We start from the raw sequence: 13,983 nt of genomic DNA, 5'->3' as shown, positions 1-13,983 counted from the left end.
CAAAAATAAAGACGGGGTAATCTAGATCGTCTTACAAGCGAATGATAAGCGAAAGTGAACCTGGAGAGCGTAATGGCCTCCCCAGCGCTTGTGCAAACGGTGTACCAGTGCCGTAATGCCCTTAGGGGCCATGGGGCCCTTCCCAGTTTTTTCTAACATTATGAGGAAATGATGTTAGCTGTTCCCTCGCGCGTGAAACCGATGATAAAAACAAACTTTTCCATCTTGTTTACAATTTAGATACGTCGTTCTAAACTCGAATTGATCGTAGAAATATCTTTTTTCGATTTAAATCCTCCACAGACGATAAGATATATTCACTGAATAACTTCTCTTGAATGTGGATACGTTGAGCTGGTTATGCAAAGTGATTTTTCATTTTTTCTTCGTATGAAGAGACGATTTGCTGCCTTTTTTATCCCAAATAAACTTTCAGCAAACTTAAAATTGTCGCGCGCGCTGCAAAATCATTATGGCGGGAAATTGTCAAAACACAGGGAGTTTGAAGCCGATTTCCGTAAAGCCAATGATTCTAGATAAAATGACAAATAAAATGCCGTTTTAGTGTTAAGATCTATAACCTCTGGAGTAAAAATCCATCCTGGGCATTTTACAAATCAACTTACTATTTCGAGCTTTAGCTGTCCGGTATCACGGGGTCCGGATCGTAGGATACCGGACCTCACGAGAGCCAATCAGAGCGCGCGATTTGATGGATACCGGACCCCAACAAAAATAAAGACGGGGTAATCTAGATCGTCTTACAAGCGAATGATAAGCGAAAGTGAACCTGGAGAGCGTAATGGCCTCCCCAGCGCTTGTGCAAACGGTGTACCAGTGCCGTAATGCCCTTAGGGGCCATGGGGCCCTTCCCAGTTTTTTCTAACATTATGAGGAAATGATGTTAGCTGTTCCCTCGCGCGTGAAACCGATGATACAAACAAATTTTACCATCTTGTTTACAATTTAGACGCCTGACCTCGGTTTCACGCGCTCGTCGTAAAGAGTTGCCTGAAGTAGCGGGAAAGGGAAATCGATGTTTGTTACAGCCATTCGACGGGGTATAGGTTATGGTCTAGACAAGCCTTCCAAGCCCTCTGTTAAACTGGCGTAATGTGGCCGGGGTATGGATAGTGGTCTACCAAGCGTTCGTGTAAACCGAGTTTTATGTACAGTATGGGGCATTGTTGAGATATCCTTACCAGTGAATGATGATCAGCACGAGAATGAAGCGAGAGAAGGTGATGGTCTTAAATAAAAGACACACAACAAGCACAATCAATAATAAATTGCAAATCTTATAAGTACAATACAGTGTTTTCACATAGTTATCATTTCAGTACATTGTAAGACATGTTTGCGTCCTCGTGTTTACCTCTGTTATATAAGCAGCTCCTTCCCTTAACCTGAAAAGCCATCGCGAACACCCAGGCTGAATCTGGGAAGAAAGGCGTCGTAAGTTCACCATCCTACAGACTATATACTGAAACTGACAAGCGCGTAGTCATGGAATGGCGCAGGGTGCACCCTAACACCCCCCCCTCCGCCACACCCACCAAAAAGAGGTGTTTTCTAATTGAAGGCTTTTAGCAATTTTGCATATGTATGTAAGCTATCCCTGTGCACAACCCTTGTCAATTTCTGACGACCCGTTTGTAGATGTAGATGTATTACAGTCTGTAACGATCCCCAGAAAAGCTCCAATATCGTTGTAATGAGGTGTTGCCACGCTAGCAAGTCCGAGCACAAAGCTTGATTGCAAAGTAAACATACTCATGGGGGACATACCGAGTCGTCCGCAATCAACAAGTCGTCGTTTTCTTCAAATTCGTAGCTAAGAACCTAAAAAAATATTTCAATGTTTAGAGTCAATGATTCAATGTTTAAAACGTCACTTTTTAAAGAAAGCGTTGATGTTTTTTTTTAATGACAAATTCTTGGTTCTATTAAAGTCATAATAAACCGATTGTCCGTGGTACCATCTTCAGTGACAGGACTTACACACTGTAAACTGTGTGAACTATTGATAAATGTGATACCTGGCTAAGCATGGTGGTCCATTCAAATGAGTCTACTTCGCCATCTTCGTTGCTGTCCAGCATCTCAATCAACATCAAGTTCTCCGCGTCTGAGTTCTGCGCCAAGAAAAAGAAAAGAATGCCTAGCAAAACAAGTGCTTTTACTTTGAGATAACAAAGTACACAAAACTAACTCATCCGATCGTTACCCCAGTAAGATACTAGTAGCATTCGAGCGCTTCAAGTGCGCATCACGACAACAATACGAATAATACACGAGCACCACTTCCGAACTTAGTGCGAATCACGAACACGACTACACATAACACGACTTCGACACGAGTTGCAAACGAGATCAACTTGTGCCCTAAGCGCGAATCACGAGTATCACACGAGCTTTAAGTTCAAAAACATTAGAATAGTACACACAAATTAAACGAGCATCCCCAAACTCCACCTACACAGGCGGAAATCACACGAGTGTCAAACGACTATCAAACGAGCATCCCCGAACTCCACCCACACAGGCGGAAATCACACGAGTGCCAAACGACTATCAAACGAGCATCCCCGAACTCCACCCACACAGGCGGAAATCACACGAGTGCCAAACGACTATCAAACGGGCATCCCCGAACTCCACCCACACAGGCGGAAATCACACGAGTGCCAAACGACTATCAAACGGGCACCACGCGCCTATCACACACTCGTATTACGAGGGTCACGTGGTGTTTGTACGAGAATGCCACTTCACTAGCACTACATACGCTCGGCGTGCAAATGTTTTCCAACAATCACTCGAGCGTCACTTATAAAACTATATAGCTACCTTAGGCTTAAGGAGGCGAAATAGTTCTGCAAATTTATCGTCAAATATACTCAGAGCACCTGGACAAAAAATAGTCTATTAATAAAAATTCAAATAACGCTTTCATTTCCCAGCCATACTCAAGTCATATAAGATTGGCCATAACTACATTGTCACCGCCATTCGGCGTATGAATATGTGTCTACCTTGGCCCAAGGGGTCTAGCAGGTTCCATGCCTTGGCGAGTTCCGCTCGCTCACGCGCTCTTTCACTCTTCACGTGCTTCTTAGAATACAACCTGATAAAAGAAAACACAAAGTAAAAATTTGGCACAGATATTGAAAACCAACAAGGTATGGCGACTATGAAATGAGGGAGACGTATTACGGTCCTTGGCAGCGGCGTAGCCAGGATTTTTAACTGAAGAGGGCCCAAAGGGGGCCAAAAGGCCCTTTCTAGGCATTTTCTGCTGTATTTTAGAAAATGTCTCATACAATTACTGTATTTTTGGCTGCTAGAAGGAGGGGGGGGGGGGGCTGGTAGAAGGGGGAGCCGGGCTCCCTTGGCCACCCCCTGGCTACGCCCCTGCTTGGATGACCCAAATTGGCACAGATACTGGCGGAGAGTACTCTTGATGGGTACATACCGTAGGCATGAGCTATTGTCTGCAAGATTGAGAATAATTCACTCACCAGTAACTATCGACGACAATGGCCAGCAAGATAGCCGTGAGGAAAAACACACCGACGAACACGTAAAACCCTGCCAAGTGATGTGAGTGGATAAAATGCTGAGATATGAGTGGATAAAATGCTGAGATAAAGGGAAAACATATCCGAAAACCGAACGGTACACACCAAAGAAAAAGAAGAATGATCCATGCGTCCGCATCGCTGGAAGCATTACTTCCTGTGAAAAAAATACAGAAGAGTACGTAAGAATCATGTAGTATTACTTCCTGTGAAAAAAATAAACAAGTACATGAGTATCAAATCAATATTTGATTTAAAATTTTTTTTAAAGTCCCAAAACCAGACTTGACACTTGTTTTGTAGGCTATGAAACCCTATGCAAATGAGGTGTTTATCTTAGCATTTGCTTCAATCACTGTGAAATGCTAGCCATTACAAGAAAAACGAATCAATTATATTCAGAATATATAAAAAAAGAACTTAAAGAGCACCTAACTGGTGGTGGTAGATATTTAACGGTTGCGAGTTTGATAGACATCATGTTTATAACTTAATAATTATAATGACTGATGATTATTATGATCAGATTATGATGGTGGTGGTGGTGATTATACTCTCCATGTTGACGACAACAATGATGAAACGACGAGATGATTAAACGATGATGACGATAAAGATGAACACTTACCGGGAAGTTCTCGGTGGAGAGTAACACGAAAAGTCTTAACATCCCCAGACCTATGTGGTTAAACGTCCTGCAAGTATAACGTCACTTCCTGTCAGACAAATGATGTAATGGTCTTATAACGATTGCTTTGATTACAAAACCGTTATACCTACCCGTTATAAACCTTTTCATTATCGGTTACAGTGCAAGGAATGTTTTGTCTGAAAGAGAAATAAAAGCAACCATCATGAGTACATCATGAGTGCACAAAAACTTCAAAATACACGCTCCATTCCTTTACGCGTTCAAAACGAACGCTAACCATTCAACAGTAAAGGGACGTTAAATGTCATCTTCACTTGCCATAAGATAAATACTAGGATCACAGCAAAGCCTTGATTCTGGGGGAGGGAAGGAGCTACCACGCACCAAGATAACCACACGCACCACGATAACCACACGCGCCACGATAACCACACGCGCCACGATAACCACACGCGCCTCGATAACAACACGCACCACTATAACCACATGCGCCACGATAACCGCACGCGCCATGATAACCACACACGCCACGATAACCACACGCGCCACCATAACAAAATGCTCAACGATAACCACACGCGCCACGATAACAAAACGCTTCACGATAACCACACGCACTACGATTACCACACGCGCCACGATAACCACACGCGCCACGATAACCACACATACCAAGATAACCACACGCGCCACGATAACAAAACGCTCCACGATAACCACACGCTCCACGATGACAAAACGCTCCACGATAACCACACGCGCCACGATAACAAAACGCTCCACGATAACCACACGCTCCACAATAACAAAATGCTCCACGATAACCACACGCTCCACGATAACAAAACGCTCCACGATAACCACACGCTCCACGACAACAAAACACTCCACGATAACCACACGCGCCACGATAACCACACGCGCCACGATAACCACGATAAGCACACGCGCCACGATAACAAAACGCTTCACGATAACCACACGCACTACGATTACCACACGCGCCACGATAACCACACGCGCCACGATAACCACACATACCAAGATAACCACACGCGCCACGATAACAAAACGCTCCACGATAACCACACGCTCCACGATGACAAAACACTCCACGATAAGCACACGCGCCACGATAACCACACGCGCCACGATAACCACGATAAGCACACGCGCCACGATAACAAAATGCTCCACGATAACCACACGCTCCACGATAACAAAACGCTCCACGATAACCACACGCTCCACGACAACAAAACACTCCACGATAAGCACACGCGCCACGATAACCACACGCGCCACGATAACCACGATAAGCACACGCGCCACGATAACAAAACGCTTCACGATAACCACACGCACTACGATTACCACACGCGCCACGATAACCACACGCGCCACGATAACCACACATACCAAGATAACCACACGCGCCACGATAACAAAACGCTCCACGATAACCACACGCTCCACGATGACAAAACGCTCCACGATAACCACACGCGCCACGATAACAAAACGCTCCACGATAACCACACGCTCCACAATAACAAAATGCTCCACGATAACCACACGCTCCACGATAACAAAACGCTCCACGATAACCACACGCTCCACGACAACAAAACACTCCACGATAACCACACGCGCCACGATAACCACACGCGCCACGATAACCACGATAAGCACACGCGCCACGATAACCACACGCGCCACGATAACCACGATAAGCACACGCGCCACGATAACCACGATAAGCACACGCGCCACGATAACCACGATAAGCACACGCGCCACGATAACCACGATAAGCACACGCGCCACGATAACCACGATAAGCACACGCGCCACGATAACCACGATAAGCACACGCGCCACGATAACCACGATAAGCACACGCGCCACGATAACCACGATAAGCACACGCGCCACGATAACCACGATAAGCACACGCGCCACGATAACCACACGCGGCACGATAACCACACACTCCACGCGGACACCGGTAGCACATTGTCTCCAGTTGCCTTGTACTTACCCTTGGACTGAGTTAAACTGAATGGAGGAGTTAATCACTTGGCGGCATTGATAAATATCCATGAATAAATACAGGCTTGTGCAAGAGAAAACCCAGACAAACACAAATATGATGGAGAACACCTGCGGGCAAAAGAAGATCACCAGCATGAACCCTTAAGGGATATAAGAGATCTAAAAAGGTTGGAAACCAGTTTCATGTACGTTTAGCTGTCAGTCTCAACGTAACGCGAAAAATATTTCAACATTGTAAAAGCAGTTTGTCTATTGGAAGTTTGACTGATAATTTAGAGCGGATGGCTTTAAATTATATAAGATCAAATGTATAAGATCTATTTAGAAACAGTCCAATACCTTTGATAATTTAAATCCTATGGTGATTAGAACCTACAAAATATAAACAAATATAATATCACTGATTGCTCAATCAAGACTACATTGCTAATGAATATATATCATATTGTTAAGTTTCGTATCACCCAAATTTAAAGCTCATCTTTAGTAAAGTGACCTGAGAAACTAATGCTCTCACCAAACATTTCTTATTTTGTGGCTGTCAATAATAGTTTCTTATACTAGGCCACGCAATTCTTTGATTAACTCACCATAAAGATATGTCTAATGTTCTTTGCCTTGCAGAGCACAACAGCGGGCCGGAGGCACCTGAAGATCTGAGGGTATTGCTAAATAAAACATCTTCTTTAGTAGATAGAAGGAGAAGATACAGCAATTCACAATTGATGGTACTTACCTTTCCCGTCAAACCGGAGATAACCATTATAGTATAATCACAAATGAACAAACATACAAAGACAAATTCCACCCTGGGGAAAAGAAAATGCCAAGATGAGCTGATCTGATCACAATAATTGACTTATGTCATTATGACACTGATTCATTATAGCGAAAACAGAATAACTGACATGATGCCAGTGCGAATCTGAGTGTAAATACTGGCATCACTAATCGGCTAGCAGATCAGGGATTCTACGCGCGCAATGCATCTTGGGCATAGGGCGCGAAGATTCCTCGATTGTGAGGAGTGGCGGCGGGGAGCACTTGAATGGCTTCTTTTTACCTTTATGCAAATTGGGAATAAATTTTGTTTTCGCGAAAGTGCTGAATCAGTCAATATCTCGCCAAGTGGAAGTCTCAATAATGATTATTCCGGATATCAACCTCATCCAATAATTGTTTACAATGATAATGATGTTGATGGTGAAGAAAATAATGATACTGGTGACGGTAGTGATGATGACTCGTTAATGATGACAGATGATATTTGTGATGACTGATGACGGACTCACCCATTCCAAGCACGAGCCTCGGCTCTTCTTGACCAAAAGACAGGCCAGGTAAGAAATGTTATGTTGATCATTAAATCAAATAAATACAAGATGATACAGATGAAGTCCAGTAAGTAGACGGCAGGGGACACCCTGAGACGGCAATAAAAAAAATGTTATTCCTATACTAGGAAGAACTAAAAATACAAGAAAATTCGGAATTGTAATAAAGGTGGACGATATAACGTTATAGTTACCTAGATGGAAGAACGGAAGGAGACTCAAAAAACACCAGCATACAATGAAGAGCCACATTTGCAAGCATCAGTCTCTTAAACCAGGGATTGTTAAGAATGTCGAAACATCTGAAACAAATGCTGGGTCTTTATTACTTAAATTAAAAATAGAGATGTAAAAAAAGACTAACCTTTTTGCATACTGTGGCTTGAAAAATGATCTTGCTTTACCATAGTTACCCCTTAAATAAAACATACATGCATTAAGCTAGAATTGTTAGAATTTCACACAGCATGGCAACCGTCCGTCCGTCCGTCCGTCCGTCCGTCCGTCTGTCTGTCTGTCTGTCTGTCTGTCTGTCTTTTATGTTTGTCATGTCCATCTTCGTATCTGTCTGCCCAGATAACCCACTAACCTTCCCATCAGGGCGTCATCTATATGTGCTGCAGCCAATTTCAATTCTCTGTGGTTTCCCTTGAGCTCACCAAATTGTTGTGTAAGGGCATCGGCCTAGAGCATATTATTTGCATGAATAAACTGGCGGTTTATAAAATTCGATCAACTTAAATATTTATTATCGTTCTCCTCCCCCACACACTCACACAACTGGCTGCCGTGGCTACCACAACTGGAGCAAAAATGGGCAAAGTTCAAAAAAGGTCTAGTTAGCTTATATCTGCTTGATTTTTTATTTGTGTAATATAAAACAAAATAAGCTTTAGTATTTTTGGTAGATAATCCTTTCTTGTGATATTGCAAATTGTAAGACTCTTGACTTGTCTGAAATTGCCCAATTTGGGCGAAATTGCTACTTTTTCAACTTTGCTCAATTATATCATCTACCAAAAAACACTAATGCTTATTTTGTTTTATATTATGCACGGAACCTCTAGGCAAAATATAAACAAAATGCGAGCTAACACAACCTTACAATTTTAATTTTGCCATTTTTTGCTCCTTTCGCTACCGTCACATTATAGTTTCCTCAGCAGCCGTCCTTAGACCGTTAATTCAGACACGGGTCAGGACGAGCTGCACAGCAGACACACATAAGCATTGTTCATCATTGATGATCCCTATTGATTTGTGCAATTGTTGCAATTATTTCAATTCTTACCCCGTCTGCATGTGGAAGGAGGGCCAGTGCAGGAACAAGAAAGCCAAATTGACCAAAGTTCTCTACAGATGAGCGTCTCTCAAGTCCCCGGAACTTGCTCGACAACCTAGGACTACAGCCTTGCTCTATATCTGACCAAGCTACTGATGAACATCGCGATGATTTCGGCGAACGACCCATGTCATGCTCAGAGAAGAAGTCCCCAGCCTCATTCACTAGCCCCTGAGTCTTTGTTTTATCCAACTGATAATCGTTCCCGTTTGTATCCATAGTTCGACGCGCCGCTGAGACCTCCTCTCATGTATTAGTATTCTGGACGATAAACAATCACAAACGGTAACGGTAAATCGCGTAACATAAGAAGTATTCTCGTCAATGGTCCATTTATGCCTCAAGGAATACGCTAAGGCTTGAACTTTGACATAGTTATGGGCTTGCTGGAATAAATCCTTATGAGGTACTTATATCTATAAACATTCTCCGCGATTTGTAGGCTAAAGAATTCATTCTGCTAACGTAGACGTGCTAAATTCAACAGAGTCCTTAGAACTCTTGAAACATTCTTATAAGAAACTCATAATACATCCAATAGTTTTAGAAATTTCCAGGCACTCCACTACCAATATAATGACCTGTTGTATTATCCGACTGGTTGAACAGATAGTCTGGATTCTTGTCTTGACTTTTTTGGCTTGTTTGTACTGGTATTGCGAATGTAAATGAGCTTTTTACTTATTACTTCATATATGCAAAATTGTAAACAAAGACAGGCTTTATTGACAGGTTTTCATTATTAACTCAGTAAGTACGCAGCTGCTTTGTCTCCTATTATGTTTGTTTTACAAAGGAGTTCTTTTGTCTCCATACTTCTCGTTCTTTGTGTCGAGGTGCGGATACTGTTCATTTGCCCAATCAAATTACGCCGTTGGCTTTGTAATGCGTCTAGGTACTTATTAACAGTGACGTCATTATGGTTAATAATCCGAAAATGGACCGCCGACCCTCAAACTCCCCAGACGGTCTAATACAAGTTTGGGATAGCTCGAAGGCGCTAAGCTGGTAAAGAGAAAATACCGTGAGGAAAACGCTTTAAAAAAGCCTCCAGAAGCTGTTGAATTCAAGTAGAATACATACTACCGAGTACTCTGAATACTACTGAATACTCTTTTCAACTTTCATACCGTAAGGATCGCCCAGGGGGGGAGGGGGTATTAAATTTCGGTGGTCCGAGGGGAGGGGAGGGCGTTCAATAGATGGGATGCGTTTATTAAAGTGGGGCCTTTAGTTTTAACTATATAACAAACTTAAGTGTAGATCACGTTCAATTATAGCCTGCGTAAAAAGCAGTTCTTGCCATTGAGCAAGACGCAACTATACTCTCTTAGATTAATAGGCAGTTGTAATTGATTTTTTTACCGGAATTCCTATGTAGTTCTTTTTTAAAGCCTGGGAGGAAGGTGAGCGCGAAAGGATGGAGGGTTTCGTTCAAAACAAACTTGTAAGCTCGAGGATGGGCATTCATTAAATAGGAGGCGTTTTTTTAGATAGGGGCCGTTTATTAGATCATTCACGGTGCACGTGATAAAAAATTGTCGAGGGCAGCTAGAAAACAAATGTTGGTTCTAGCGGGGGTGGGTGGGGAAGATAGCGCTGCTTTTGGATCAAAGCGCGCGCCACTCGGCCTTCAACAACTCTAGCAATGTTCGACAATAATAGCGTGGTTAATCAGGCTGCAGAGCCTCGAAAAGGAAGGCTTTAAGCTTGAAGAGGGCCCTCACCTTGGCTGTTAGTAACTTGGAGACGCCGCGCGTAAGTTATAGTATGTACCCTAGAGGAACGAGGCCAAATCTTAGCTACACTCGCGCGTAAGTTATAGTATGTACCCTAGAGGAACGAGGCCAAATCTTAACTACACTCGCGCGTAAGTAATAGTATGTACCCTAGAGGAACGAGGCCAAATCTTAACTACACTCGCGCGTAAGTTATAGTATGTACCCTATAAGGAACGAGGCCAAATCTTAGCTACACTCGCGCGTAAGATATAGTATGTACCCTAGAGGAACGAGGCCAAACCTTAGCTCCACTCGCGCGTAAGTTATAGTATGTACCCTAGAGGAACGAGGCCAAATCTTAGCTACACTCGCGCGTAAGTTATAGAATGTACCCTAGAGGAACGAGGCCAAATCTTAGCTACACTCGCGCGTAAGTTAAAGTATGTACCCCAGAGGAACGAGGCCAAATCTTAGCTACACTCGCGCGTAAGTTATAGTATGTACCCTAGAGATCTTAGCTACACTCGCGCGTAAGTTATAGTATGTACCCTAGAGGAACGAGGCCAAATCTTAGCTACACTCGCGCGTAAGTTATAGTATGTACCCTAGAGGAACGAGGCCAAATCTTAGCTACACTCGCGCGTAAGTTATAGTATGTACCCCAGAGGAACGAGGCCAAATCTTAGCTACACTCGCGCGTAAGTTATAGTATGTACCCCAGAGGAACGAGGCCAAATCTTAGCTACACTCGCGCGTAAGTTATAGTATGTACCCTAGAGATCTTAGCTACACTCGCGCGTAAGTTATAGTATGTACCCTAGAGGAACGAGGCCAAATCTTAGCTACACTCGCGCGTAAGTTATAGTATGTACCCTAGAGGAACGAGGCCAAATCTTACTTACACTCGCGCGTAAAATATAGTATGTAACCTAGAGGAACGAGGCCAAATCTTAGCTACACTCGCGCGTAAGATATAGTATGTACCCTAGAGGAACGAGGCCAAATCTTACCTACACTCGCGCGTAAGTTATAGTATGTACCCTAGAGGAACGAGGCCAAACCTTAGCTCCACTCGCGCGTATGTTATAATATGTACCCCAGAGGAACGAGGCCAAATCTTAGCTACACTCGCGCGTAAGTTATAGTATGTACCCTAGAGGAACGAGGCCAAATCTTAGCTCCACTCGCGCGTAAGTTATAGTATGTACCCTAGAGGAACGAGGCCAAATCTTAGCTCCACTCGCGCGTAAGTCATAGTATGTATCCTAGAGGAACGAGGCCAAATCTTAGCTACACTCGCGCGTAAGTTATAGTATGTACCCTAGAGGAACGAGGCCAAATCTTAGCTACACTCGCGTGTAAGATATAGTATGTACCCTAGAGGAACGAGGCCAAATCTTAGCTACACTCGCGCGTAAGTTATAGTATGTACCCTAGAGGAACGAGGCCAAATCTTAGCTACACTCGCGCGTAAGTTATAGTATGTATCCTAGAGGAACGAGGCCAAATCTTACTTACACTCGCGCGTAAAATATAGTATGTAACCTAGAGGAACGAGGCCAAATCTTAGCTACACTCGCGCGTAAGTTATAGTATGTACCCTAGAAGGAACGAGGCCAAATCTTAGCTCCACTCGCGCGTTAGTCATAGTATGTATCCTAGAGGAACGAGGCCAAATCTTAGCTACACTCGCGCGTAAGTAATAGTATGTACCCTAGAGATCTTAGCTACACTCGCGCGTAAGTTATAGTATGTACCCTAGAGGAACGAGGCCAAATCTTAGCTACACTCGCGCGTAAGATATAGTATGTACCCTAGAGGAACGAGGCCAAATCTTACCTACACTCGCGCGTAAGATATAGTATGTACCCTAGAGGAACGAGGCCAAATCTTAGCTATACTCGCGCGTAAGATATAGTTTGTACCCTAGAGGAACGAGGACAAATCTTAGCTACACTCGCGCGTAAGTTATAGTATGTAACCTAGAGGAACGAGGCCAAATCTTAGCTCCACTCGCGCGTAAGTTATAGTATGTATCCTAGAGGAACGAGGCCAAATCTTAGCTACACTCGCGCGTAAGATATAGTATGTACCCTAGAGGAACGAGGCCAAATCTTACCTACACTCGCGCGTAAGTTATAGTATGTACCCTAGAGGAACGAGGCCAAACCTTAGCTCCACTCGCGCGTATGTTATAATATGTACCCCAGAGGAACGAGGCCAAATCTTAGCTACACTCGCGCGTAAGTTATAGTATGTACCCTAGAGGAACGAGGCCAAATCTTAGCTCCACTCGCGCGTAAGTTATAGTATGTACCCTAGAGGAACGAGGCCAAATCTTAGCTCCACTCGCGCGTAAGTCATAGTATGTATCCTAGAGGAACGAGGCCAAATCTTAGCTACACTCGCGCGTAAGTTATAGTATGTACCCTAGAGGAACGAGGCCAAATCTTAGCTACACTCGCGCGTAAGATATAGTATGTACCCTAGAGGAACGAGGCCAAATCTTACCTACACTCGCGCGTAAGTTATAGTATGTACCCTAGAGGAACGAGGCCAAATCTTAGCTCCACTAGCGCGTTAGATATAGTTTGTACCCTAGAGGAACGAGGACAAATCTTAGCTACACTCGCGCGTAAGATATAGTATGTACCCTAGAGGAACGAGGCCAAATCTTAGCTACACTCGCGCGTAAGATATAGTATGTACCCTAGAGGAACGAGGCCAAATCTTAGCTACACTCGCGCGTAAGATATAGTATGTACCCTAGAGGAACGGGGCCAAATCTTACCTACACTCGCGCGTAAGTTATAGTATGTACCCTAGAGGAACGAGGCCAAATCTTAGCTATACTCGCGCGTAAGATATAGTTTGTACCCTAGAGGAACGAGGACAAATCTTAGCTACACTCGCGCGTAAGTTATAGTATGTACCCTAGAGGAAAGAGACCAAATCTTAGCTACACTCGCGCGTAAGTTATAGTATGTAACCTAGAGGAACGAGGCCAAATCTTAGCTACACTCGCGCGTAAGTTATAGTATGTACCCTAGAGGAAAGAGACCAAATCTTAGCTACACTCGCGCGTAAGTTATAGTATGTAACCTAGAGGAACGAGGCCAAATCTTAGCTACACTCGCGCGTAAGATATAGTATGTACCCTAGAGGAACGAGGCCAAATCTTAGCTACACTCGCGCGTAAGATATAGTATGTACCCTAGAGGAACGAGGCCAAATCTTACCTACACTCGCGCGTAAGATATAGTATGTACCCTAGAGGAACGAAGCCAAATCTTAGATA

General features: G+C 43.7%; 1 protein-coding gene across 4 annotated transcripts in view; it reads right to left on the bottom strand.

The window, feature by feature from the left end:
- The window catches only part of LOC116604314 (sodium channel protein type 11 subunit alpha), a 31,435-nt gene extending 21,716 nt beyond the window's left edge, over window positions 1-9,719 (bottom strand). For 3 of the 4 annotated variants that reach the window (XR_007307050.1, XM_048723942.1, XM_048723944.1), the window contains exons 1-19: window positions 8,914-9,719; window positions 8,212-8,306; window positions 7,987-8,037; window positions 7,817-7,924; window positions 7,581-7,712; window positions 7,025-7,097; window positions 6,879-6,956; window positions 6,628-6,660; window positions 6,275-6,396; window positions 4,362-4,409; window positions 4,210-4,276; window positions 3,687-3,738; window positions 3,522-3,591; window positions 3,036-3,127; window positions 2,851-2,909; window positions 2,040-2,135; window positions 1,789-1,842; window positions 1,376-1,438; window positions 1,203-1,249 (exon numbers count right to left, since the gene is read on the bottom strand). Coding sequence is in view for 3 of the 4 variants with exons in the window: in XM_048723942.1 (XP_048579899.1) it covers window positions 1,203-1,249; window positions 1,376-1,438; window positions 1,789-1,842; window positions 2,040-2,135; window positions 2,851-2,909; window positions 3,036-3,127; window positions 3,522-3,591; window positions 3,687-3,738; window positions 4,210-4,276; window positions 4,362-4,409; window positions 6,275-6,396; window positions 6,628-6,660; window positions 6,879-6,956; window positions 7,025-7,097; window positions 7,581-7,712; window positions 7,817-7,924; window positions 7,987-8,037; window positions 8,212-8,306; window positions 8,914-9,183 (1,610 nt within the window). In the remaining variant the exon portion in view is untranslated. The remainder of the gene's footprint in view (window positions 1-1,202; window positions 1,250-1,375; window positions 1,439-1,788; window positions 1,843-2,039; window positions 2,136-2,850; window positions 2,910-3,035; window positions 3,128-3,521; window positions 3,592-3,686; window positions 3,739-4,209; window positions 4,277-4,361; window positions 4,410-6,274; window positions 6,397-6,627; window positions 6,661-6,878; window positions 6,957-7,024; window positions 7,098-7,580; window positions 7,713-7,816; window positions 7,925-7,986; window positions 8,038-8,211; window positions 8,307-8,913) is intronic. The other variant, XM_048723943.1, reaches the window with a different exon arrangement.
- Between the last annotated feature and the right edge of the window lie 4,264 nt (window positions 9,720-13,983).

Source organism: Nematostella vectensis, chromosome 2 (genome assembly GCF_932526225.1).
Source record: "Nematostella vectensis chromosome 2, jaNemVect1.1, whole genome shotgun sequence".
In the NCBI taxonomy this organism is placed as follows: domain Eukaryota; kingdom Metazoa; phylum Cnidaria; class Anthozoa; order Actiniaria; family Edwardsiidae; genus Nematostella; species Nematostella vectensis.
This window is presented reverse-complemented; position numbering and strand designations above follow the sequence as displayed.